Source organism: Danio aesculapii, chromosome 16 (assembly GCF_903798145.1).
Source record: "Danio aesculapii chromosome 16, fDanAes4.1, whole genome shotgun sequence".
NCBI lineage: Eukaryota > Metazoa > Chordata > Actinopteri > Cypriniformes > Danionidae > Danio > Danio aesculapii.
The window spans coordinates 14,338,802-14,366,433 of NC_079450.1; the positions used below are offsets into that span (position 1 = coordinate 14,338,802).

The following is a 27,632-nucleotide window of genomic DNA, read 5'->3' on the forward strand; positions in this document are numbered from 1 at the left end:
AAAAAATACTATCTTAAATAATACAAATATCTAAGTATCTCATCTATTTTTATAATTTTGATAAATTCGATCCCTCAGCGTACTGCATTAAACTTAGACTCTAAACCAACTCTAAACTAGTAATCATCACATCATTTACATCTTTTTTTATTTTATTTTATTTTATTTTATTTATTTTATTTTATTTTATTTTATTTTATTTTATTTTATTTATTTATTTTATTTTATTTTATTTTATTTTATTTTATTTTATTGTAGAAGTTTCGTCTGGTCTCTAACGCGCAATGATGAGATCTCGCGAGATGTCCCCTCGACCAACGACTCCTGTGTCGGCGGTTGCGCAGTCGCAGTGCTGTTTTTAAAACATTTTCCACGGGACTAGCCTCTATCGCTAATAAAGAAACAATGGCGACAGCGGCGACTGCAGCGGGCGGAACGGGCTCCGGAGGACCATCAGCCGGCCACAAACGGGCGCCGGTTCCTCGATCGGACGGAAAAAAAGATGGAGGGGCCGTCTTCCCAAGTATTGGGAGAGCTCGGAAACGGTGTGTCCCAGTTGGAGACAGTTCGCATGTGGATCGGGAAACATTATAAGAAGGTCTGCGGCTCATGAGGCGTCCGTTGAATGGGGGCGCGCGCATCACACAATAGCTACAAGAGCGGGCACGCACGAATTTCTTGTTGTTCATAGTGATTATTGTCGGTTATTTGAAAGAGTCGAATCAGAGCAGTCGTGCAGACTGTGTTCAGCTTCCGTACTGGCGTTTTAGTCGGCAAGTTTAGCTGTTGTGTTGTTTTAAGCGGCCAGTGTTGTGGGTTGTGAGCTAGCTCGCGTGCTAACGTTGCTGACTGAGATCTGCCATGATGAGGATATGTCTTAAAATCTGCTTAACTGCCGTGTTTATGTTCGTCTTTTTTGTACTTGCTTCATTAAAACTGTAAATTCCATTCGTTCTTAATGTATTTAGCACCACAATGGGTCAGTTGTTTATGCAGAAGTTTGTTTACTGAGCCTTTAAAGGGATAGTTCACTCATAAATGAGTAAATCCTTTACTCGCCATTACTTGTTTCAAACCTTTATGCGTTTCTTTCTTCTGTAAACCATGTAAGAACATATTTCGAAGAATTCTAAAAACCTGTAACCATTGACTTCTATGGTATTTGCTTTTCCTAAGATGAAATGGAAGTGAATGGTTACAGGTTTCTCAAATATCATCTTTGGTGTTCAACAGTTCAGTTGTGTAAACGGTTGGCAGTGTATAAACATAGCTAACCTTCAGTTATACAGTATATAGTGTCTTTCCAAAAGAAACAACATTTACATTAATAATAATACATGTTCAATGAAGTGTACTATTGTCTTAAGTGTTTGTTGTTCTTGAAAATCTCTGATGGTTGGTATCATCTCTTATAGTCTTTATAGGGTTGGCATCATCTCTTCACATGTCTTGGATCTGATCGAGTGGCACTCCATAATCTAGAAATAGAAAACAAAGAAAAGAATTAGCATAGATGCTATTTAGAATTTATTTGCTCAAGATATTACTGTAATGTGAAAGAATGCATTTGAAGAGTTGAATATAACTGTGTCCTACAGTTATGTGATGCATTGTGTATATGCTTTACTTAAAAGGTTTACTATCGCATTGTTTAATTGAATCATTTAGTTTTGATGTGTCCATAAAGCTAAAACATGCTTCTGTATTTAAATCAATATTGTTCATTAGATCATTTAATTTGTTTACTGCATTGTCCAACAATTGCAGAAGCATGTTTTGACTGAAGATAGTTTGTTTTACATGTACAGAAGTGTTTCTTCCAAGGTTTATTGATTCACTAAATAAGTCAGATGCTTTTTTCTGAGTTGAAGTGCTGTATTTAATAGGACTTGTTTGTTTCTGCAGTATGTGCAGATGATTCTCCTACAAGCAAACATTGGCTGCACTGGTGGTGCAGTTGCTGCAGTTTCAGGAGGATGCATTTGGACGTAGAGTCAGCAATCCTGCCCTCACCAAACTACCTGTAAGTCTGGATTTGCAGTATTGTTTTAGCTTTCAATTGTTGTTATTATCTGTAGAATCATATTTATTTAATATTATTAGCTCCTTATAATCTTATACAGCTTTCACGTAACAACAATTTAAAACAAAGCAAAAGGTGAATAGACACAAATTCAAAGTATATCAATAACCAAAATTCTCTTAAGGCTTAATTTTCAATACATTCAATAATAGTAAGTAACACAGGATGACCTGGCTGTGTTTGTGTGCAGTGCCGGCCCGTAGGGTTGCGGGGCCTTAAGCGAGATAAAAGCATTTGGGCCCACTGTGAAAACAATGAGAAGAAAGAAATTAAAATTTTAATATTTAAGTGTGTAAATTTTTGTTAACTGTAACATATTTAACCTGTAATACACATGTAAAAATATTTACTCAGATTTAAACAAATAAGTTTGAAGCCAGAAAACACTCATTTAAAAAATAAAGTATATAAGTATGAAATACCAATAAAACATGAATCAAATGCATATTTTTGTAAATGAATAACAGACAAATGTATGCATAAATAACTAGAAATGCAGGAGACATTTTAGCTTGTTTTTATACAGAGATTTACACAAACAAAACTTTGCATTAGATGTTGGACGGTGGATAAAATTCGATTTCGACTAAATGAAGGAGAAACCTGTTTTTTCAGCAGGGTGAATTAGTGAGATAGATTATATTGCTTAAGATTTTAAGACAGTTTTTCAGCTTAATATCTGAGGTGAGCAGTTTGGAGAGATATGTGGAATCTACATTTTTTTTTTTCACTCCGTCGTTGTGAATTGTATCGTGTTTAATGGGGTTTGTGCATTACGCAGTGTCAATGATTTGTATTTCCGCACTCATCCTTGCACTTGCGTTCACAGTAATTATAATATAAAAGCATCGTTCGTGGGGCCCTCCAAGAATCGTGGGGCCCTAGGTGACCGCCTATATTGCCTGTTGGATGGGCTGGCACTGTTTGTATGAAACAACAGAGAGTGAGTTCACAGCACCCAAATGTTTGATGACTTGTTATTGGAGAATAACCCTCCTTGAAATGTCACAACTGACCAATCAGAATCAAGTCTTCCAGAGTGTTGTGTAATTAAACTAGGCGTCAGATACGGCACAGTGAAAATCAAAACATTTTTGCCTAACAAATAAGTAATGAGGTTTATTTTTGCAAAAACATTTGAACTTTCAATTGATCTGGTGAGGTTGCACTTATATATTTTTTATATAGGTTTATTATATATTGTCTCACAAATAAATTGGTGAAATGGATATGCTTTATTTATTTATTGTAGAATCTTTGTTTAAATATAGAGTGCAAGTATCTGGCAGTGTGTTCATTTTTACCCTTAAATGTGTTCTCGATCACACTGTCTATACCAGAACTTATTGGATTGAAGGATGAAAGTTCTAGAGCAATAGTGCTACATATTGCGCACTACTTCAGAAATGTATATATTTATAAATAACAAGGTTGTATATTGGTGATGTATTTGTTTCTACCATTCTAGGCAAAGAGCTTCTGGACTTCAAACCTGGAGGAGCCCTTTGCCACATTTTAGGATCTGCATACAATTCAAAAGCGAGCAGGGCTGGTGAGTTGACCCTCAGGAAGGCTGATCTGATTGTTGTAATGTTTTTTTAAACCTAGTATGCTTAAAATTGCTCTCTGTATTATCTCAGGAGGAGGTTTGATCTTCAAAACCCATCCAGAATGGATAGAAATGTGGAGATGTTTATGACTATTGAAAAGACACTTGTTCAGGTAGATATACTTGGTCGTGCCTCAAATGGTGTGTTGATACCTGTCAGGTTTGTTTCTCGGCTCTCCTTGCCCTGGTATTAGCATTTATTTTATATAACTGTACATACTATGCTATTCAAACCCTGCCTTGCAGATCAAGACCCCTGGACATCTGGGGCTCATTCTATTTTTAAAACTGAGATAAATTGTACATCTTTTTTTTGAATAGGACCTAAAGATTCAAAAGAGCCTAAATACAATTGTGAACACCTTAATAAATAAAAAAAGAACTTGATTTAAATATACTTTATTATTATTTTTTTTTTACACAAACAAAATTCTGTATATTTTGCACTCATGGTTTTCTTTATGTTGTCTTTTTGTCCTGCAGAACAACACTTTGATCAGACCTATTGTGTACATTGTGTCTGATGTGGAGCAGAAGCAAGCCAACAAGCTTAAAGACATCATTAAGAGACATCAGGTAAAAAAATAAGTAAATAACTGGTGATGATCGAATAGGCTTTTTAAATATGGTGTTTTTGGCACTTCTGATGTTTTACCCATTCTCATCTAGGGAACTATCACTGAAGATAAGTCAAAGGCCACTCATATTATTTATCCCTCCCCATGCCCAGATGGAAGAAGGTTGGTTTTGGTTGTTATATTTAACCTGATCTGGGTCATATGTCCTCCGTCATTATAATTGAAGTTTTTCTTTAACTGAATCTGTGAACTCTGCTTTTCAGAGGAGTGGCTGCGTCCTGTTATGCGCAAAGGACAAGCAAGTGCTTGTTCACTGGGGAAATTATCCTGACAGGTTGGTAGTATACTGCAAAAATATAATGATGCTTCAGGTTTAAAAGAATAATTCACCCCAAAATAAAAACCTCATGTCATTTAGCTATTTTTTTTTTTTAGGTTTTCATGCTATGTTTTTGAGATGCATTTTTTTTATGCTTGATGAAAGCGCAAGATGTGCTCAATTTTGTGCCTAAAACATATATTCTCAAATGCAATAAGTAACTCCGAAGGAAGCTTTACAACCAGTTTTTAATGCACACAAATGTAATTGTTGTTTTAAAATATCAAAGTGCTACATTAAAATTAATTGGTTTGAATTACGTCTCACAACATTGTCCAAACATCCATTTTTTAAGAGAAGAGTGGCATGATGGCAGGAAGGACAGTTTTGTTCTCATGAACAAATGGGATTGAAATTATGCTTGTGAATTAGGGTTGGGTTGATGGATGACGCCATCGCCGATGGCCGATAGACAACATGATGCTGATCCTCCGCCCCGTTGCAAACCTGCTCGCGAAAAATACACACTTAAATAATCCACGTCCACACTGTGTTTTACCTAGCATTTCTGAACAGCCCTCCGTCTGCTGAAAACGCACATCACGTGACCACATATACACACACACAGCCACACAAACTGTCATGTGCTCATCTGAGCTCCAGAGAGCAGTGCACGTCCGACAGTTTATCAAGGATGTACCACTGGATCGCGTTTCACTATAGTTGTTAAACGTGATGTTTAATTAATCTAACGACTCTTCGGTCTTTTAAATCTATCAGGTCACAGCATCAGTACACTGCTTCAGTCTTTCAGTTTCACACTTGTACTTAGTAATTTTAGTGAAAACCTCAGATACTGTTGGCTGTGCACCTTTTTTACCGACCAAGTTTGTGGACGCCATTATAACAACACAGATCACTCTGCCTATTCATGCTAGAGTCCCGAAGAAAACGTGATCAACAGGTGGTAATTTGTGTGTCACTTATCTTTATTTATTTATGATTTGGTTATGGCTAAAACAAAGACCGTGCGGGTCAGGTAGTTGAAACGGTAGGCTACAAACAATTAATTAATTATGAATTAATTATTCATAAATAATATACCTCTATGACGATGCCATCGTCCATCGCCGTTGTTTCACATTAGACATTGTTCGATGCCAAATTGGTCGACATCGCCCAACCCTATTGTGAATTGTTGTAAATGCAAAATTCCAATTGTTAGTTTGGATAAAAACAAAAGCTGTTGCCTGTACTGTTGACCATAAAAAAAAATTGTTTATTGACATTAAAGTTGGCCTTTTTCTTCTTCTAGTTACGATATATGGGTGTCAACAAGTGATGTGGATGCAGATGTTGAGGATCCACCAAGTTCTGAGAAGCCATGGCGGGTAGGAGAACCTATAAATGCTTTGTTAGTCAAATGTTAAAACGTTTTTGCATTGTAAGTGATACCACAAGGCTGATTTATACTCTATGCGTCCACTAGTTTGCTTGAGTGCATGCGGGGATTGTGATGTCATCACTATGTTTGCGAAGGTTCCCTGTGGGTGCGTGCGCCATGCTTTTGGCTGGCAGAGCGCAGAGAATTTTTTGAGACTCCACCCAACAGTTCGCGTGGTGCCATGTTTCATATGAGTGGAATATGAATCACTTTAAAGAGATGTTGGTACACCTGTACAGACATCTTTATGATCGTCCATGCATGATCATAGGGATAACCAAATGGGCAATAATTCCTGGCTAGAAATTGCAAGTTTTTGTAAAAAAAAATTTTGAAAAACTTGTGGGATAAGTTTTTTGAAGCCAAAAAGAGAGGCTGTGGCAAAAGTGTAGACCCATGTGGTTTTTATACACAATTACAGAATAGGTTTTTTCACCTTTTATAGGTTTTACACTGATGTGTATATATTACAATTTTGAATTTAATACATTTTAATTGCTACAAAACTAAATTGAAGGAACAAATTATTTCTGGAGCTGGAAAAGAATATTTGAACCTATTGGTTTACAATATACTGATGCCCTGTTTTTCTAGGCTTTATTGGTGAAAATGGTCAGAAATGTTGCACCATTATTACCTTTTTAGCATAAGTATAGGACACAAACTAGCCAGACAGCAGTGTGTGAATTGTGGAGTTGGCTAAATAAAAAAATCGTCAGTATTTTTTAGTAAGTGTACTTTTTTATTTTTATTTTTTGCTGTTTTTCTTTCCAAAATAAATAATATATTTGTAGAGCAACTCATGTTGTCGTCATTCATATTTTAATAAACTTTAATAGGTAGAACTGTCCAAGATATGAACAAAAGCAAGTGATGCATCAAAGTTTGATTTAAAAAAAAATCTTGAATGGTTATAAAAATCTTTATAATCATTAAAATAATTTATAAAACTAATTAGCTTAAATGATATGATATGAAATGACGTAGCTCCGTAAACTTTCTACTTCTGTTTGACCGCCCTCTGTCGTTTTTAAAAAATATCACAACAGTGAACGCGTCAAGTATAATGGTGCGTTTCCACTGAGAGGTATGGTACGGGTCATCTTTATCAGGCTTGCGTTTCCACTGCCAAAAGGGTACTAATGGTACCTTTTGGGGGCGTGGTGTATGACAAAGTTTCAGAAGACAAGGAATTTTTACTCGAGGAAATGTCACAGTAAAGCTGTACGGGTTGTTCACATATCATATTAGAAGCACTTCTCACAAAACAGATGCTTTATACACAAATACTTGTGCATAAATGTTCATTACTAACCTTTCTATGAACATGATTTGATTATAACTGCAGATCAATGATAGTGTAAAATAGCCTAATGTGATGTTTGCAATTATATGAAATAAATAAATGCAACATATATGAACACATAACAAACCCTTACAGTCTCAGATATGTTATCAATTGCAGACAAATACACACAGCATACATTTAGTTTTTATTTGGGTTCAAAAACAACACAAAATATAGCCCACAGTCAGTGCAAACCTCTCCTATGTGCCTTTTAATCTTCACCAGCACATGTAACCTCTTGTTAGAAAGTAATTCCATCATTCAGAGTTCTTAATAGTCCAAAAGGCGATGATAATAATTACGCATAACAGTTTGTTGATGTTTTAGGTTGCTGAAAGCATCATTTGCTGCTCTGTTTTTTTTTTTGGCTTCTCCTTTTTTTTTTTTGCACTTCACTCTCGCGTTTGTCCTTTTCTGAAAGGACCGGATGTCAGAAGCATCATGTTATTTTATTTGAGCTCGAGTAGTTTATTTCAAAAATAGATGCGCGGCGAGCTCTCTGGAGAAAGTGAAACCGCTCTCACTTTTAGATAGGCTCGTAAAACAACAGCAGAACACAGCACATTTTGGCATTGTGGCTGTTCATCAAGATGACAACAAGGTTTGTTTGAGCTCAGGTTGGCCATGGCTTGTTATTAAATATTATTCAATTCACCTTTATTTGTATAGCGCTTTTACAATGTAGATTGTGTCAAAGCAGCTTCACATAAAAGATCATAGTAAATTGAAACGGTTGTAGTTCATTTTCCAAAGTTTAAGTTCAGTTTGGTTTAATATTCACTACTGAGAGTTCAAACACTGAAGAACAAATCCATCGATGCACAGCTCCACGGATCCCGGAGCATGCAAGCTAGAGGTGACAGCGGCGAGGAAAAAACTTCACCAATTGGCGAAGGTTAAGAAAAAAAACCTTGAGAGAACCAGGCTCAGACGGGCATGACCATTTCACCACTGGCCAAACGTTTTGTGCAGAGCTGTAGTCCAAGCGCCGGAGGCTGGAAGCTGGACCTCAGCAAAGACTCGTCTGTCACTGGAGCGTCACAGGAATAAGTTTCATGCTCTCCACTCCTCCATGACCACCACAGCAGCTGCTCACGATACGGCCTGATCTAGGATATGTAAACCTTGGGATCATCTCATCGCTGGTCTTGGATCGAATCAGTGGCGCTGCATAGTCTGAGGCCCTCGGGATGAGTATCCCCAGGTGGAAATGGAGAATAAAGAGAATAATTAGCGTAGCTGCTGTTCATAGTGTATATAAATGAGATAAAGAAACCTGTGTGGAGCACATTCATGCATCATACCGCTAAGTGATGCACTGAGTGTCTGCTTGACTAAAGAGATAGGTCTTTAATAGTTTTGAACTGCGAGAGTATAATTACGGTGTAATGTCTCGGCTGTGTATTTAAAAAAGGCGCTTCCTTTGTTTTCATTCTTCTGCTTTTGCGAGTGACGTATCTCTGTAAATCAATAGCGTTCAGCTGCGTGTCTAGCTCCCCTTTTTTTGTGCTAGGTACCCTTTGCAAAGGCTACCCAAAAAGTGGTATGGTACGGTTCGCTTTTAGGTACCCTTTGCCAGTGGAAACGGCCATAAAAGCGTACTGTACTGTACCACTAAGATGAAACGGGCCACAAAAGCCTCATCTGTTTCATGAGGTGTGCGATGCAGCGCCAGGCAAACGTATAAATCAGCCTTCAGATGAAATTTTCCAGCGTTTTCTCAGTACATTCTGTGATCCCCTCAGGTGCAAGCTAAATGGGTCATTGACACAGATGCTTTCAACGAGTGGATGAATGAGGAAGATTATGAAGTGGATGTAGAACAAGAAGCCTGTGAGTTTCCGCCAGCGGATCTTCCCAGGGGAAGATGTGGTAAGAGACTCAAATACATGAGTGCTAAAAAAATATAGTAGATTTTCGTTTTGTTGTTAAGGCAGACTCGTGAGGTCTTGGCAGGGTTTGTTCTGTCATTGTCTGTGTGTGTCTGTCAATCATCCTCTACAGCTCTTCCTTGCTACCTCACCCTCACCCGCCCACCCACCCACCCAAAAATCCCCTCAGCACCCCTCCCCCTTGTGTGTAAAACCGTTCCATTCTCTCATTCTCTCGCTCTTTCTCTCATCCTTCACCCCTCCGTGGTTCTGATCAGTCTTCCCGTACACCCGATCGTAAGGAACGCAAGTCCCTGGTTGCCGGCAAGAAGAGGAGACGCTCTCCATCTCCACCCAGCACCCCTGCGGAGTCACGCAAAAGGGCAAGAAAGGGTAACGATCATGCTGGAGTCACCTAAATGAATAAATATGAATTGCACAGTACTGTATATTTTTACTGTAGTTTACAGTTATAGCAAAGGTTCTTAGGCCCCCAGTTAAATTAGATTTTTTAGTGATGTCATCATTTAGGTATGATGACATTTATATATTACTTCTCATTCTCTTTATTAAAATACAACCTGGAAATACAGGTTTTAGTCGAAGTTTTTTGGGTCTAATTGTTTAAGGCGTATGAGTCTTGGTTTGATCTGCATTTCTACCGGTGCTGTTGTCAATATTGCCTGAATTGATGGGATTGTGAATGCTCCGAAGTACAGACAGGTTTTAATTAGTCATGTAATTCCTTACTAGAAAGCACTTAATTTTATTAGTTATTTTTCAGCATGCAAGTGATCCCAAACACACTGCTAATGTAAAAAAATCATATTTGGAGAGAAAAACAGCTGATGAAACAAAGACAGTCATGAAATGGCCTCCATTCAGTCCAGACCTAAATACTATACTCAGTATGTTTAGGCAATATTACAGGCACTATGAGATTCACCTTTAGAAAAAGAAATATAGAAGATGCTAAATCTAAGGAAGAAATGCTGAAAGATGCTCTATCAAATGGCACATAATTTCAGAAAAGTTAAGAGCTAAATAGGTCACATTAAACACAGACTTTTGATGCTAGTCTTCCAAAAGTAATTTTGTTCTGAATAAATTGTATTTTTTTCCCCATATTTTCTGTTTGTACTTTAATTGTATAGTTCACCCAGAAGATTTGTGCAAAAGCATTTCTGCTTAAAACTGTAATTTATATTTGAATTTCATTCATTGTAACAAAATGAAAATCTTTTCTGAAACATTTTGAATTAATTCATCCCTGCTTAATAAAAGCAATTTTATAAAAAAAAAAAAAAAAAACTTTAGTTGACAATTTTGTTGGGCCTAATTTCTCAATTTCTCAACAGGAATCCTGGATCTCAGTGGAGGCGGCGTGGACAACCAATTGATGATGAGCAGGATGAAGATTCCACAAAGGACCTTGAAGATCCCTCTCCTGTGCCGGGAATGGAGGAAGTTACATTGCCCAAAAATGGTCAGAGCTCTTGATTTGTGACTCCACAACACTTAAGCCACTTTTGCACTCTCCTCGGTTCACTTTGCTTTTGCTCTGTTTGCTTTTCCACTTCAGTGGAACTACAATGTGCATGAGGTTATAGATGTATGCTTATAGTTGTGCCATGACTTGTCATTCCTACTTTGAACTTGATTAATAACAGTGAAATGAGTAGTGGTGTAACGGATCACAGATCTCACAGTTCGGATCACACTGCAGTTTTGGAGTTATGGATCAGACCATTTTTCGCCTCTGCAAAAAAGGGAAGAGACAAATGTCATTTGCTTTCCATTCATACAAAAATATTACTGCAAAAACCATTGGTTTTAACAAACAGAACGTAGAACCTGTAATTTTAACAACAATAAAAATCAAGAACGAACCCACTGAAAAAAGGAAAATATTCAATAGAAATTTGATCTTTGCTATTAAAAATCTAACATCTTGTACAACATATTATATTTATTTTCAATTAATGACTGAACAATTCACACATAAAACATCGTTTCTTTATAGGTGAATCATTTTTGAAAACCTATTCAGTGACATAATTTAGATGGTTGTTTGTTGCCACCTGTTGGTTACACAATGTAATTGCTACAACATTCACCAGCGTCAAAATCCATCAAACTGTTAATCTTCACCATAAACGTCAGTGTTTATATCTGAACTATAAACTATTATCCCAGTACTTCTGTGTTAATTGTTTATAATTAACTGAAAAAGTGTAAACTGAATCTCTCTCGATCAAACCCAGCTCTTTGAATGCAGTGCTTTTGAAGCATTAATAAACATATGCAAATCATTATCTTTGAACATTCATGTTGCGTGGGTTTGAATTGAGATCCTGATCTTTTAAGGTTTAATTGTGCAGCTTTAAACTGAATGCATTATTGCAGGCTAAACATACAGTGACTGAAAACACCTTTAATTGGTAACCTAAGAAAGCATTTAGGTCCCACCACAACTTTTTCTGTCATCGTTAAATCTTACATGGAAGCCAAAATGCTTTCATACACATGATTTGAATGATGCGGGTGGCGATCTCTCTGTGATTTGTTATAAATGTTGGATTAACCTACCTAGTTCAAAAAAAGTTATTAATGCGTGGGTCACATGCGTTCCGAACTGTGGGTTGTAATCTGCTAGAAATAAGCATTTTCATCGTTTGAAGTGGATGTGTGATGGCTATTATTTAAATCTAGTACACTTGTCTCACAATGTTTTGATCATGTAATTAGTAACTATTGTCTAGCAGCTAGTGACTATTCTCTTTAACCAGTCACTGATCTGCAGTGTTTACGCATTTTAGTATGGGTACAGCTCGCTTGCAATCTTAACTAGTGTGGTACCAAAAAGAGACACTTCCCTAAAGTCAGCCATACTATGCAGTGCAAAAGCATTATTTACCTTGAATTAAGTAAGGTGCCATTTACACTAGTGTGTTTTCATTTTAAAACATGTTGTGTTTATGCTCCGGCCCACAAGTGTTTTGAAAATGCTGAAGAGTTTTAGTTTGAAAACAGCATGGTTGCGTTCAGTGTGGGCAGACAGATATGTGGACTTTTGAAAATGGAGGTACAGCTATCCACAGTTTCTGTCTGACTCGTCTTCTAGACCAGTGTTTCCCAACCATGTTCCTGGAGGCACACCAACAGTACATATTTTGTATGTACCCTTGTCTGACTTATTCATTTGAGGTTTTGGAATCTCTTTTAATGTTCTATTTAGAAACGGCAATGAACACCTTGTTGCAGGTCAAAATTAACCCATTTCTCCACTGATTATTTATATTAACAGGAACAAATAGTCTTGGAGAGAGTTTCGTGTTGTCATGAACGAACGCGACATGCAGTTTGAATTGTTAATGATTGAAGAATGATTGACAGCCGCTGCGGTGGGAAGCACTGAACGTTAATTTAACCGCATGAATATTCATATGTACTTCATATTACCTGAATGGCGTCAGAACATTTGGGACATCGTACAGTACCTTCATGGCTTTTGTTGGCTTATACATTACACTGAATATAGCGTATGCACGAGATCAGATTTGAATCGGTACTAGCTGGCCGATAGTCGATCCAACAAAAATATGCGGTATCGAAACGATAACTGATCCAAGTATCTGGATCGGTGCATCCCCAGAAATGATATATTGTGCAGCCCTAATGCCCAGTGTGAATGGTCGTGTATCATGCGTTAAAGGTTGTATAGTATGGACAAAGGTCGTTTTCTGAAACGCAGTAAAAACGACAGTATGGATGAGCGTTTTTATTTCATTGTGTTTGCTCTAGCACTAGTGTTAACGCATCTTCCCTATTCAGTATCATGCTTGGTAAATCACTTTGGTTAAAATGGACCTTAAAGACCTAAACTGGCCTTTTCCGCCTCATATTTATAGCACCTGTAATAAAACTCCTTCAGTTTGCTTGGAAATTCAGTGCATGGCTAAAATAGGCTCTCTTGCTATTACAGGCTGCAGCCCTACTTTCATTGTCCTACTTTACACTGAAAGCTTTTACATTTTTATTGCATTGGACTCGTGTCTGTCTGATACATCATCTGCTCTGCTTTACATCGTCTGTCTTTCTGCCTGCAGTCAATCAGAAAAAGGACAGCGAGAACACACCAGTGAAGGGTGGAATTCACAATGATTTAGGTGAGTGTTCTGTCCTTGATTTATTTATTAGTTTTTTCGTATATCAATATAATATACATTTTAAAAGAAATGTTAATAATATACACATTTTTCTTTGCTGGTTTAGATGACCAGGAAGATGACTCTGTGACATCTGGTGGCAAGGTAGTCTTTTTTTCTCTTTAGTAAAGATATATTTTTGAGAAGCCCTACCATTTCTATATTTCTTGCACAGCATTTTCTCTTAAGTTGGCTTGACTACTAGGTACTTTCATCTAAAAATAAGTATTTATTGTGTTCATATTGTATTTTACAACTTTTATGGTGCTATTGAGATTGAATACAGGTAAAGTCAGGGACAGGTTTGGCGGTAATGGTAGGAAAAAGGAGGGTTATGGTGCAAGGGATGCGTCAACAATGTAGTTCTAGATATAATAATTATAGAAATTTGCAATGAAGTGCAGATACACCTAATTGAACATGTACACAATGACATCACCAATATATTATTAATATGAACACAATAAATACTTATTTCTGATTCTGATTCTGATTCTGATTATATAACTGCAGGTTACCTATGCGTTCTGGTGACGCGCGAAATTCAGATGGAGTGCAGGAAGTGAAAAACTGAATGGGAGATGTAGGGGAAAGTCCACATTTTTGCGATTTTATACCATATTTCAAAGAAGATATACATAGAAAATAACCACTTATGTTGAGCATGATCCTTATATCATGAAGAGGGCGAGTTTTCTACTGAACTTAAGTATATTTGCCTGTCATCGATGCCGTACATACTGTAAGCTATCACAGGAAAAAAGTGTTTTGAAGCATACTATAGATAATTACTTGAATTAAACTGTCATAGTAATTATATTGTTGCTGCGGTACATTAGTAATAAATTATCCAATAGGCTTCAGTTTTCTATGCAATAATCATCACAGTGCACCACAGTTTACACTGTTACAGTATTTATTATAGTTTATCAGTTTACTATACTACAGTATTCTGTTGTATTCATTAACAAAGAGTTGTGCACATTCTACACGTTACTATGTGGTTCAAAATGTTTATCATAAATTACTATAGTTTTTCCCCCTCATCCGGATAACGTTATATCTTCCAGAGATCACAAAATGACAGATGAAAGCACCCAAAACTGGATGCATATCTACATTATTATTGATTTATTTTTGTAAGGGGAAAAAAATGCTCTACAATAATAACAGTCTAGTTTTGCTCGTAAGGGTTGCTTTTCTTTTTTAATTGGTCAATAAACTTACTGTTAACAAACATTCACCGCTGCTGCGCATCTTGATGTTCACATTATAGTTGTTTATTCTGTCAAAACGCCAGTAAAGACTTTGATTATTGCAAAACAAGACGGAGATTTCATTGCCGCGATTACATGCCAGTGTAAGTTATTTATATTCTCCTCGGGCCTCATGTATCAACGCTGCGTACGCACAAAAACTTTACGTACGCCAGATTTCACGCTCACGTTTGGATTTACTAACGATGAAATTAACATGGCAATGTGCTTTGGTCCACGCCAACTTCATGTCTGGCGTACGTGCATTTCTTGTGTGTGTTTGTTTTTTTCCATTGGCGACTCCTAGAGGCGATTGTTAAATTGCAAACTACAAAGTATCTTTGAGCCATGAAATGGCAGCTGTATGGGATGGGATCATCCGCATGTCTAGCTGGTATATAAGGTTTCCAACCATACAGTTGACCAGCCAAACATTAAAGCGCAATTTGCAGTGATCGCCAGTCTTCCCAGTGTAATTGGAGCAATCGACTGCACGCACATTGCTATAAAGGCGCCATCTGAAGATGAATTTGCATACGTGAATCAGAAACATTTCCATTCAATAAATGTGCAAATAATATGTGATTCTCAAATGCGCTTAACACAATACTTTTTAATTCCTTCACAGTACGATGTTCAGACCCCACTACGTTAACCGCATCAGCTAAACTCTCCCAGTGTATTTTTTTCTTTTGTTATTAATTCTGGCGGACAAACTTGCAAATAACACCGTTTATCTCCGGTCTACCAACGAAAGGAGCACCTTCAATTCACATTCTGTTCAAAGTTTCTCTTTTGCTTGCTTTTGCCATTGCTTTTTCATTTGGTTTTGCCAAAGTAGAGTCATTAGCATATTTATTAGGTGGAGGAGGCAGGGAGGGGTTTTGCGCTCGTGCACGTGCGCTCTGTTTCACGTTAGTTCGGATGTACAAAGAGAATATGCATGGGATTTATGGAATAAAATCGCTGTCATAAATATTTCGTGCGTAAATAAAATTCATGCATCTGTAATTATAAAATAGTAAAGGAAAACGATGCGTACTCGTTATTTTACGAGGGTACAATTTCAAAATCTGCGATTAGAACAGACACAGATATAGTTAATTAATTGATAAGAGTAAAACTGTTCTCTGTTTTATCTACCTATACTGGATAAATCTGTCTAATTTAGTTTGTTCTCTGGTGATCTTATAGGGTGTTTGAGTTACTTAAACAGTTAAAAAAGGTGACTTAATCAACAGATGTCATGTTATAGTTAAACACCGTTAAGTGATTCACTGAGACTCTGAGCTTGCTGCCTGTAAGTTAACTTGCATTATGCTAGCGCTCTATCCTCGGCCCGTTCTTAATTTTGATTCTGTAAAATGTTCAAGAAACACAGCGAAATTGGACTTCATTAAGTCTCAACATTTATTACAGCTCATGATGAACATTTCTCAAGGAGGGAATAATAGAAATCTGGCCTGAGACGGTGTGTGGGGAACTTGAGGGATCCCTCATAGGGATTCAGCATACGCAGTGTTTCATACATCTGAGTTTTTTACTGCGTACGCACATTTACAGCTTTGTCCGTACGTAATGTTTTAGCATGAATTCAACGCAAGTCTTCATACATGAGGACCCTGGATTTTGTATAAGTGTGATGGTGTTTGTATCGGACTTTTATATAATGCATTAACATATTTATGCACACAGACCTGTATATAGTCTTTATTGGTGCTGTTAAAAGTAAAAATTCGTACATGAGGCTGGACTGAAAATCTTTTACATGCCGCCTTTTTTACGTTTCTTGGACTTTCTCCCCTTTATGAGCAAAAATTTTTTGGAAGTCTATAAAAGCTGTTCGGCATTTCTCATTTTAACTGGTTTAAACCGTTATAAACAACATAAAACAGAAACATTTTTATGTTCTGATAGCGATTCCTATGTTAAAGAATCACTTCCTGCCCTCCATCTGAACTTCACACGTCATCGATGACGTCATGTGAAAACAACCTATACACTCAAAAAGGGCTTTTGCTGCATGTTTAAACTACTTGTTTAAAATAAGTTTGAACTGACAATTCTTATGTTTTGTAATAAAAAAATGTGCACCTTTTGTAAAGCTTCTTTGAGACAATAATTATTGTGAAAAGCGATATTGTCTATACAAAAGCTCAAATTGAAATAACTTGCAGAAGCAATTACGTATAGATCATTTGAAAAATACTAGTACCATGTAAAAACGTATATGTATTTATATAAGTGCATTATAGCAAATGGTTAATTTAAATGAAAGTGCAGAGTAATTAATGCCACTTAATATAAATTGGGCAAAATGTAAACTATAAGTTATTATTTTATATTGGTAAATAAAAAAAAGAATGTCTTTAGTTGGGCCTATTTACAGTAAGTGAAATTGCTTTGAAAGGATGTTTACAAACTGTAATTGATAGGAGGATGATGAACAGAGCAAAGCAGAGGTCAATCGTCTGATCGACTCTGAGGACAACGTGACTGAGCAAACCCATCACATCATCATCCCTAGCTATGCTGCCTGGTTTGACTACAACAGGTATTGAATCCATCGTTCCATGTGCTGTAATGATATTATGATAGATTGTGTGCAAGTCTAATATCTTGGGGGTGTATTTTGCAGCATTTTCAGTTAGATCACCTTTTTGATCACTTGTGATGTAGACTGATTTTGGGTATGACTAGCATTTAGGCCTGGCAGAAATTCTTACAAGGCTAAATAAACACTCGCTTGCAATTCATAAAAGAATCTCTGGATTACTGTACGCCACCTTACTGCCTGAACTGTTGCATGCTGTGGTGAAGCAGCTTCTTGTAGGATAAGGACATGTAGTCTCATGAATAATTTTGAGACCAAGACAAAATTAGCAATAAAAATTAATGGATGCCAACTTTCTTTGTCTGTGTAATCTGGTTTAGTGTCATGACACTTTAATGACCCTTTGTAAACCTATTTTTACCTTTTTAAATAAGAATGAATAGACCTCATGAAATATAAACCAATCCTGTTTACTTGCAGTGAGATTTAGAGAGCTTTAAACAATTAGAAATGCTGTACCCTAACTTAAAATGTGTCAAATATGCCTAATTCCTCAATTCATTGGACTCCTTAGACACTCCAGGGTTTGTATGAGTGCTTGAAAATGTAATTGCTGCTTTCATAATAATTTATCTTATTAAATGGGTCACAATAATTCCCTATTAAAAAAAACAAAAAAAAAAAAACAAATATATATATATATATATATATATATATATATATATATATACTTTTTTTTTTTGCCTGTAACATGAGCTACCTTCTATTTTACTTGGCCCTAAGCAGTGGGAGAAAAATGCATGGAGATTACTGCTTTATAAGTAAACAATGCATGAAATTAAAATAAATATGCATTTAAGAAGAAAGATGGGTGACATTTATGATGCAAGTGACTTTATTAATAATTTACTATAATAATTTATATAATTAATAATTTATTATTAATTTACAATAGTTTAAAATAGTGATTTAAATATTAAATTACAGTTGGCAATTACAAGTGACGTCTGTGACAACGTATGTATGTTTATGGAAATATATAATTTGCAACACTTGTAAAGCGGTGGACTTTTTAATTTATTTTATTTTTTATAAATGCACCTGGAAAGTGCCTAGATTTGACTCTGAAAAAGGTGTAAGAATCCTGAAACTCTTACATGAATTATCTATTAGTTTTATACATTGTTTAATTGAATTGAGTGAAAGTTTAATGCATATTAATTGTCCTTTTTTTTCAGTATACATGAAATTGAGAGACGCGCCCTACCGGAGTTCTTCAATGGCAAAAACAAATCGAAGACTCCAGAGATGTAAGTTCAACTTTGTGCTTGTCATGTAGACTAGACTCTTATATAAGATCAGCATGCATCATTATGCTGTTTCGTTGTGGTTGTCTAGTTCATCTTTGTTTTGTTGTCTTGCTGTCTAAATTGCCTTTTCTTTTATTTGTAGTTATCTTGCCTATCGTAACTTCATGATTGACACATACCGGCTGAATCCTCAGGAGTACCTGACCTCAACCTCCTGCAGGAGGAACCTTACTGGAGATGTCTGTGCAGTCATGAGGTCAGAATTCTCATTTAAATATCTGACTTCATTAGAATAATATACAGAGTGGGCTTATTTGCATTATTAATTTAAGTTGGTGTGGCTATTTCAAACATGAAAAGTTACCATCAAGCCATTTAAAGTCCATAAGCCAGTATTTAGCTCCTGTATTGATCTTGCCATGAACTAATCATAAGTTGCTGATGTGGCAATGCGTAAACCATATTTAGCTCAATGGAGTTATATTACATTGAAAAATCTAATCTATTGTTTTAATGTCATTTTTGTTTTACCCTCTCTTATTGAATAATGAAGTTGTCTATATTGGTACATTGATTTTTGCTTATATATCTACATTTGTTATAATAGTTTTTCATCTGCTGAATCATGCATGCGCAGTATTATTGGTTCACCACTTCTTAAATCTAATCTCAGTGTACTGTTATAATAACTCAGTATGTAATGGTTTATTTCAAGACAGAAAGGTTATCAGGCATGTTAAAACTCAAGTTGTTTGTGGGGAAGTGCTCAACATTACTGGAGACGCGAATCATTTCAAATGATTCAGTTCGATTTGGTGAATTGGTTCAACCGGTTCACTTAAAAGATCCGGTTAAAAAGAATAATTCATTATTGCAAATAGAATTACTTCTAAAAAGCTTACAGTATGCATTAAATACATTTACATAGACGAAAATGAAGGCTGTTTCTGCTATAATTTTAGTTAGTTTGTTCATACACAATACAGTTTCAGTTAACGAAAATGTTTTTCAATTCTAGTTTTTGTGTTTTCGTTTCGTTTTGGTTAACTGTAATAGCCTTGCATTGAATTAAATATTCCTAAGTTGCTGTGGCAGTAAATAAACAAACAAATAGATAAAAAAAAATACTAAACATTTGCATTATATGCTCATATTCATAGTTACTTGACTCATTAGTATTATATTATTTATTATTATTATTTATTGTATTATTATTACTATTATTATGTTTTTATTGTACTTTTCCACAAATTGGAAATAAATATGAATATAAAAAGATTTTTTTTAATTAAATGTTGGTTTACAAAACAATACATTCAAACTTAGAATTCGAAAATGGTAATGTTTGACAAACTGTTAAATCTGTACCTGATCTTACCTTAATAAAATAGAGATGAGATTGGATTTTAAGTCAATCTTGAGCTTATAAATTGAATTCTAGAATTAGTCAATACTGAGCCCTATTGTGTATTTATGTTATGTTGTTGTTTTCTCCCAGAGTGCACGCCTTTTTGGAGCAGTGGGGACTGGTGAACTACCAGGTGGACGCAGAGAGCAGACCTCTCCCCATGGGCCCTCCACCAACCTCACATTTCAACGTTCTGGCTGATACGCCCTCTGGCCTGGTGCCGCTGCACCACCGTCCCCCACAGGTGAGACTGGGGTCACTTCCTTTTTAATTCCCAGAAGGCACAAGCTTTCTTTTGAAACTGCTACAACAAAATCTCTGCTGTTTTTGCCAGGTTCCCCCTGCTCAGCAGATGCTAAACTTCCCAGAAAAGGGCAAAGACAAGCCAACTGACCTGCAGAACTTTGGCCTCCGTACAGATATTTACTCCAAGAAGAATCTCAAGGCAAGTCGCAATCCCTGTGCCCGCTGCCAAACCTAATATTGCTCACTCTTCTCTTTTATAGTTTCTTGATGTGATTGTGAACATTTGTTTCAGGACTTTCTGCTTTTTCTTCATTTAGTTCGGTTTGTTTAGGCATATAGACATAGCTTCAATGTTCTATTGCACAGCAGTTGGTTTAAAATGAAAAATAGCCTCATACAATGAACTAAATTGTAATTCCTATCCAGAAACAAATGTTATGTAACAAGCAGCAGTGTCTAATACCCTTTTTCCAACAGTATGAACCAGGTGCTAGTTTAGAGCTAGAGCTCTTGCTACTTCGGGACTAGTTCATTTAGGCTTCCCTGTAAAATATAATGTTGACGGAAATGTTGTGGTGGGATCTAAATGTTTTTTTAGGTTATTAGTTAAAGGTGTTTTCTGTCACTGTTTGTTTAGCCTGCATTAATGCATTCAGTGTAAAGCTGCACAATTAAACATTAAAAGATCAGGATCTGAATTCAATCCCATGAAATACCAATGATAAATGATAATAATTTGCATATGTTTATAAATTTTTCGAAGCGCTGCATTCACACCTGCGTTTTAAATGAGATATTCAGTCTTCACACTTTTTCAGTTAGTTACAAACAATTAAAAAACACAGAAGTACTGGGATAATAGTTTATAGTTCAGATATAAACACTGATGTTGGTAAAGATTAAAATCACAGATTGATGGATTTTGACGCTGGTGAATGTTGTAGCAATCACATTGTGTAACCAACAGGTGGCGACAACAATCATGAAAATTGTCACTGAATAAGTTTTAAAAAATGATCCACCTATAATGAAATATGATGTTTTATGTGTGAATTGTTGTATCACTAATTGAAAATAAATATAATGTTGTACAAGATGTTAGATTTCTATATTTAGATCATATTTCGTATTGAATATTTTCCTTTTTTTCAGCTCTTGATTTTTGTTTTTATGAAAATTACAGGTTATAAGTTCAGTTTTTTTAAACAAGTGGTTTTTGCAGTAATATATTTGTACAAATGCAAAGCAATTAACATTTGTCTCCTCCTTTTTTGCTCATTTAAAAAATGGTCTGATCCATGACTCAAAAACCTCAGTGGGATGCGAACTATGAGATTTATGATCCGTTACACCACTAGTGTTGGGCAAAGTTACTTTTGAAAGTACTACATTATGAGTTACTCCCCAAAAAAGTAACTAGTTTTTGTACTTAGTTACTTTATATGGAAAGTAATGCGTTCACTTTTTAGTTACTTTTACATTACTTTTTCTTACCTGTCTAAGGCTTTTTCTCTTTCAGAACTTGCAGGGGTTTTTTTCTCTTTTTGATAGAGAAGCTCTGCAAATAACACCTTGTATAACCTTCATTTACCTCAAAGAAACAACCTTTAAAAAAAAAGTTAAATATTTTAGGATAAAGTTATCTTCTGTGAACTTACTGACTTTAAATATTATTATAAAATCCTAATATTATGTCGTTTTAAATCTATTTTAAAGCACGAAATCTAAAAATGCCCTTACTCTTTTGCTTTACAGGGTAAAGGAGCTGCAGGTGGCAGAGACTGGACTGAACAAGAAACATTGCTTCTGTTGGAGGTAAGATCTGGATTAACACTTCTTCCACACACTTTCGTTTTCTTGATATTAATATATGTTTTTAAACCGCTTGATATAGGCTTTGGAAATGTACAAAGATGACTGGAATAAAGTGTCCGAGCATGTGGGCAGTCGTACACAAGATGAGTGCATCTTGCACTTCCTGCGGTTGCCCATAGAGGATCAATACCTGGAGAGCTCTGACGCTTCGCTAGGCCCTCTGGCTTACCAGCCGATCCCATTCAGTCAATCAGGGAATCCAGTTATGAGCACTGTTGCATTCCTCGCCTCCGTGGTGGATCCGCGTGTGGCCGCGGCTGCTGCCAAAGCTGCTCTGGGTATGTCCAGTTTGTCCAAAATGAATCTTTTAAAGTACATATGAAATCAAAATTAACAATATGATTTTGTTGGCTCACATTGTCAGTTTTGTGGTGAACAATTCATCTGTGCATGTCATTATGATTAAAAAAAAGGTTTGTCCTTGTCATCTAAAATTGAAATCTGACAATGCACTTCCTGTTTGTTTTTAGTTAAATTGTCAGATTACATCTGTGTGAGGTATTGGGTGTGGCTAATATAATTAACCACACCCCACCAACTGCCAGATTTGACAACAAACCGAGATGGAGGGTGTCTGTTGGGTTGTAATAACTCTCCCAATACCCTTTTTCTGATCTTACTGAATGAAATGCCTACTGTTTTACATCCAGGCTCTGAAATCTGATCCGGCACCTAATTTTACCGATCGCCCTCCTCCCCATCCACTGTTCACTTTCTTCCGCGACCACCCCCACCTCCCAAACCAGTCTTCGCTTTTGTCCACGACACCCCTCCGCCATCCAGTGCCCCACACTTGACTTTCTTCCAAGACAAGCAACCCATCTACCCCCCACACTCTCCACCCCCCCTGATACCTCTACATTCTCGGGTAACATGCCGGATCCGTAACCCCGATCTGTTCCGGGACCTTGCAATTCACAAATTCAGCACTGACTACATCCAATCAGCTTGCAGTACGAAAAAACAATCCACGCCCACTGTTGGCTCATTAAATATTCCGTTTGTCTGGGAACTGCGTTACAATAATAAAAATAAATGGTCGCAGCTTCAGGTTTATGTGGAATTTAATTATGTGCATCTACCTGTGTTTTAAGACTATATTTCTCTCGATGGTTTCTAGATGAGTTCTCCCGTGTGCGTGAGGAGGTTCCTGCAGAGCTGGTGGAGGCTCATGTGAAAAAGGTGCAGGAAGCCGCACGCAGCACAGGGAAAGTGGACCCTGCGTTTGGCCTGGAGAGCAGTGGCATTGCTGGCACAGCTCCCGAAGAACCAGAGAAGACGGGTAAGAACTTTTATAACAAATTCATCAACTGCTCTGATTGGAGGGTTATCCATCTTGCCTTCACAACGGAGTTTACTTCAGCTTAGATGTAAATGCCTAGTGTATGCACACAGCCAAAAACAGTGCATGAAATTTGCACCACACTCTCTGTACTCTCTGTACACAGTGGTTCCTAATCTTTTTTTACTCGCGGCCCACTAAACCAAACCAAACGGTATGTATCCGCGGCCCCCCCTTGTTTGCCAACCGTTATTACAGAATAAACTGTAAATGATTTGAATAAACATAAATTGTACACAACAGGCGACCAAGTGCAGAGAGACTCAGGCTGACACTTTTTAAATAAAACAGGAATACCAAAGTCCAGGCAGATGCCATAGACCTTCAGCAGAACTATCATGCCAGTGAAAAGTCATTCAGACTAGACCTGCGTGGGACAGATTTTTGCATTTTTCCCATCCAACACCTGTTTGAACAAAGTCAATACATGCACCAAGCTTGACCCAACAAAACGCTTTGACTATGGGAAAAGCAGTAACCCATATGTGGCTATTCCAATTCTTGCTGCTTCCCGAGTAAAAGGGCTTTAATGTGTCCTTGTTGGTTCTGTGAGTTGAGTGTTTTTTTTTTTTTGTTTTGTTTTTTACAAATCCAATTCAGAGAAGTCACACAGATCATTTAAAGCAGTCTCTCAAGCACGTTTTAAGCAACCCGCAATCTGCACCAGCTTATTTTATCATTATAGCTGAAGTATTATTTTACCAAATCTAGTCTCTGATGCATCCAGTTCTGCTAGTGCAGATCTCTAGATTAGAGAAACAGTCAAAGCTTTGACGTATTCAGCAAAAAAAAAAAAAAAATCAATTAACGGCTTATTAAACCAACTGAATAGTGAATAATAGGTACAAACGCTAAAAAATTAATAATAATAATACATATATTATTTAGTTCTGGTCATGGTAATAGCCTTTGTTGCTGACATGGCATTAAATAAATAAAGTCATCATTAATAATGGGTACAAGTTAATTTCTTAATATCTAGCATAAATAATCGTTTATATACAAAGTATATAAATACTTTTGGTCAATTTTTATGAAATGTAATCAGTTCAGAGTAAAGTGGTCCCTCATTAATCGTGAAGTTACGCTCTAAAAATAACCTGCAATAGACAAAATTCGTGAAGTAGTCAGCTTTATTTTTTAGTTTAAGGTTAGTTTTAAGGTTGTAAAACCCCTCACTATACACTTTATACACTTTTCTCAGGATTAACTGCTTATTAAATCAACTAAATAGTGCATAATAGGTACAAACGCTAAAAGTATGATTTAATTTGTTTTCATTTGTTTGTTGTTTTTAAATGCATATTTATTACTGAAATGTTCTTGCCATGGAAATAGCCTTTGTTGCTGAGAGGGCATTAAAGAAATAAATTCATCATCAATAATACATACAATTTATAATTATTTGTTTTCAATTAAACATAATAAAAGCCATAATACATCAAATTATGACTAGAAGTTTTACATACATCAACGTAATTTCCCCCCCAAAAATATTGTGCATTTATGCAGTATGCTCACACAGGTGAGTGGGCTTGATAAACCACCTGTAGAATCTCTCTCTCTCTATCTCTCCCTCAAAAGTAAATAAGTAATTAAAGATTGACTGACCTACTGTAGGCTTTTGTTTCGATTATATTATTTTGGCTGATGTAATGCTAAATACAGCAGTAAAAGAGATTGATATTTTTTGAGCTATCCACTCCAGTTCCAGAAGTTGTTGAAAGCACATTCCCATTCCTGGTCTTCTTTAACACAATTTTACATTATATTGTAAATATAATATAATAAAAGCTTCATACGTGCATCCATAAACTCATCTTAAAAAAAAAACCTTGTTAGCGACATTTTCAGGGTAAACAGTAACTGCTTCTCTTATCTCAGCTGACCTAAACAATTCCTAATAGATGCAAACAATGCCTCGATTGTGCTTGTGTCTTTCTAGTTCCTTCCACCAGGTGGCATCAAATCAGTAGTTTTAATAAAGCAGGGCTTGGCAAACCCAGTGACCCTGATCAGCTGTGCGTGGGCTCGTCTTCCTTGATCATATAGAGACTATTCGGGTTGAATACAAAAATATAATGCGTCTGCTGTATATTTAATCTCTAAAGACATATATAAACCCAATTTATAATGTGATGCCAGTGGTGTAGGTATTGTGTACAACTGCATACAATGGCTTTGTGCAGCGCTGGCAGATGGGGCACAGACGTGGGAGGGGTTGAATCTGGGTCAGTGGAATGACCTATTGTGACATGATGCCAGTGCAGGCTTCGCCACACATACCTTATTAAAGGCTCCAGCATCACATGTGCCACGACTCTTTGTTCAGTTGTGTGATGCTCTAATGCCAGTTTATAAGGTCATATAATCATTTTTTCCATTTCCCTAATGCCTGGTGGTTTTCTGCTCATGTTTTGTTGGGTGTGTCAGGCTTTTTTTTTTTTTTTTTTGATTCTGCAATTCATTTGTTCAACAGTTCGAGGTGTTCTTCATAGACATATCTGAAATACGCCTTAAAGCCGCACAATCTTTTTCAATACATTATTGGTGGTATAGCATGTACTACTATTAGAAATAATGTAGCTATGCATCTATACTTGGATACAGATTGCATGATATTAAAGGCTGGAGTAAAGACTGAAATGTCACCGTTTGCAAGTATTAATGTTTTACAGTGTTTTTGTTTATATACATAAATTGAGAAATTCTCAGTTTCTCTAGATTTATTTTAGACAGATTAAATAAGATTAATAACCAGTAAGCTTTCTCACAAGCTACATTTCCATCCTCCTATTTTTATGTGTGTTTTGGAAATGCATAAAAAAACGGTTGATGGAAAGGGCAAGATGTGCATCAATTTTGAAAATGTGCATAAAAAAAAGTATGCACATAATTGAGTAGTGTAAACTTTTTATTCGATGAGAAAAGATGTGCTTAAATTGCGATGGAAAGACTTTTACAGATTTGTGATTTTGTTATAAGAGATCATGTGATGATGAAAATGTGCGTAATGGACAAACCAGCAGGCTGAGCACACTAAACCATCTGAACTGTTGTTTTGGTCATTCTAAAACACCTTACCGTTTAAGTATTAGTGTTATTATATTATTAATGACCTCCAAAATCAAGAGCGTCTTTGCTCCGTGTCTGACCCCTTCAAACACCACCGCGCATTCACTGCGTGTCAGGATTGCCTTCTGAGGCGCCAGTCATTTATTAGATGAAGAAAAGATTGACGCAGCTTCTCCTACCACAGTAAATTAAAGAGAGACATGGTGAATCGTTTACAGAAAAAAATTAGTTTTTACTGTTGATATTTGGCGACAGTTAATCAGGAAGTGACAATTTTGTTCGCTTTGACTCATTGGATGGAAACGCTGCTTTATTCACACGTCTTTAATGCGATAATCCAGTTTTGCACATAAAGTTCAGTCGCAATTTTGGATGGAAACATAGCTATTGTCTGTCTGCCTGTCTATCGTTCTGTCTGCCTGTCCTTTTGTTCTGTTTGTCTGTCCATCGTTCTGTCTATCTTTCTTACTATCTATCATTTTTTTCTGTCTGTTTTTCGATCTGCCAATTGTTCTGTCTACCATTGTGTCTTTCTGTCTATTGTTTTGTCTGTCAATTGTTTTTTCTGCCTGTCCTTCTTTCTGTCTGTTTGTTCTATCTGTCTATCTATCGTTCTATCTATCAATTTTTTTTTTTATTTCTTTTCAGAAAATGACATTTGGTCAATTTTTATGAAATGTAATCAGTAGTTTACAGAGTATATATAAAAATTGTACTCAAATATTAAAAAAACGTAATTATAACTGTAAATCAACAGAAACTTTACTTTAAAAAAATTAAATGCTTAATTGCTAAATTTATGTAATTATTAAAAAAAAAAAAAAAAAGACAATTTAAGCAAAAATTGTTGTTTTGCTGCCACTGAGGTGCTTAAATATATTTCAGTTTTATTTGTGGTTCAGTACACTCCGTCTGAGATTTGATGTTTGTTTCTTTTCTTGCAGAACCTACAGAGACTGAGAAAATGGACACAGACTCTGACTCCCAGCAGCCTGATAAGGTCAGATTCGGCTTTGCTGCCAGTAGCCAGATATGTCATGTGTTACTCTGTCATGTTTACAGGTTGATTGTTATCAGATTTGTGCTTATTATCGTTTCCTACCTAT

At 36.2% G+C, this 27,632-nt stretch overlaps 1 protein-coding gene across 1 annotated transcript in view; it reads left to right on the forward strand.

Annotated features, from left to right (window-relative positions):
- Positions 1 to 381: 381 nt before the first annotated feature.
- smarcc1a (SWI/SNF related, matrix associated, actin dependent regulator of chromatin, subfamily c, member 1a) overlaps positions 382 to 27,632 on the forward strand; it is a 39,837-nt gene continuing 12,586 nt past the window's right edge. The window contains 28 exon segments of the mRNA XM_056475093.1: positions 382 to 462; positions 465 to 545; positions 1,919 to 2,027; positions 3,552 to 3,611; positions 3,614 to 3,635; positions 3,724 to 3,805; positions 4,176 to 4,268; positions 4,362 to 4,415; positions 4,417 to 4,432; positions 4,534 to 4,559; positions 4,561 to 4,604; positions 5,905 to 5,980; positions 9,127 to 9,201; positions 9,203 to 9,253; positions 9,531 to 9,630; positions 9,633 to 9,645; positions 10,611 to 10,738; positions 13,362 to 13,421; positions 13,528 to 13,565; positions 17,152 to 17,270; positions 18,509 to 18,580; positions 18,723 to 18,836; positions 20,079 to 20,232; positions 20,323 to 20,433; positions 21,990 to 22,049; positions 22,129 to 22,387; positions 23,230 to 23,391; positions 27,471 to 27,526. Coding sequence (XP_056331068.1) covers positions 406 to 462; positions 465 to 545; positions 1,919 to 2,027; positions 3,552 to 3,611; positions 3,614 to 3,635; positions 3,724 to 3,805; positions 4,176 to 4,268; positions 4,362 to 4,415; positions 4,417 to 4,432; positions 4,534 to 4,559; positions 4,561 to 4,604; positions 5,905 to 5,980; positions 9,127 to 9,201; positions 9,203 to 9,253; positions 9,531 to 9,630; positions 9,633 to 9,645; positions 10,611 to 10,738; positions 13,362 to 13,421; positions 13,528 to 13,565; positions 17,152 to 17,270; positions 18,509 to 18,580; positions 18,723 to 18,836; positions 20,079 to 20,232; positions 20,323 to 20,433; positions 21,990 to 22,049; positions 22,129 to 22,387; positions 23,230 to 23,391; positions 27,471 to 27,526 — 2,292 coding nt within the window. The 5' untranslated portion in view covers positions 382 to 405.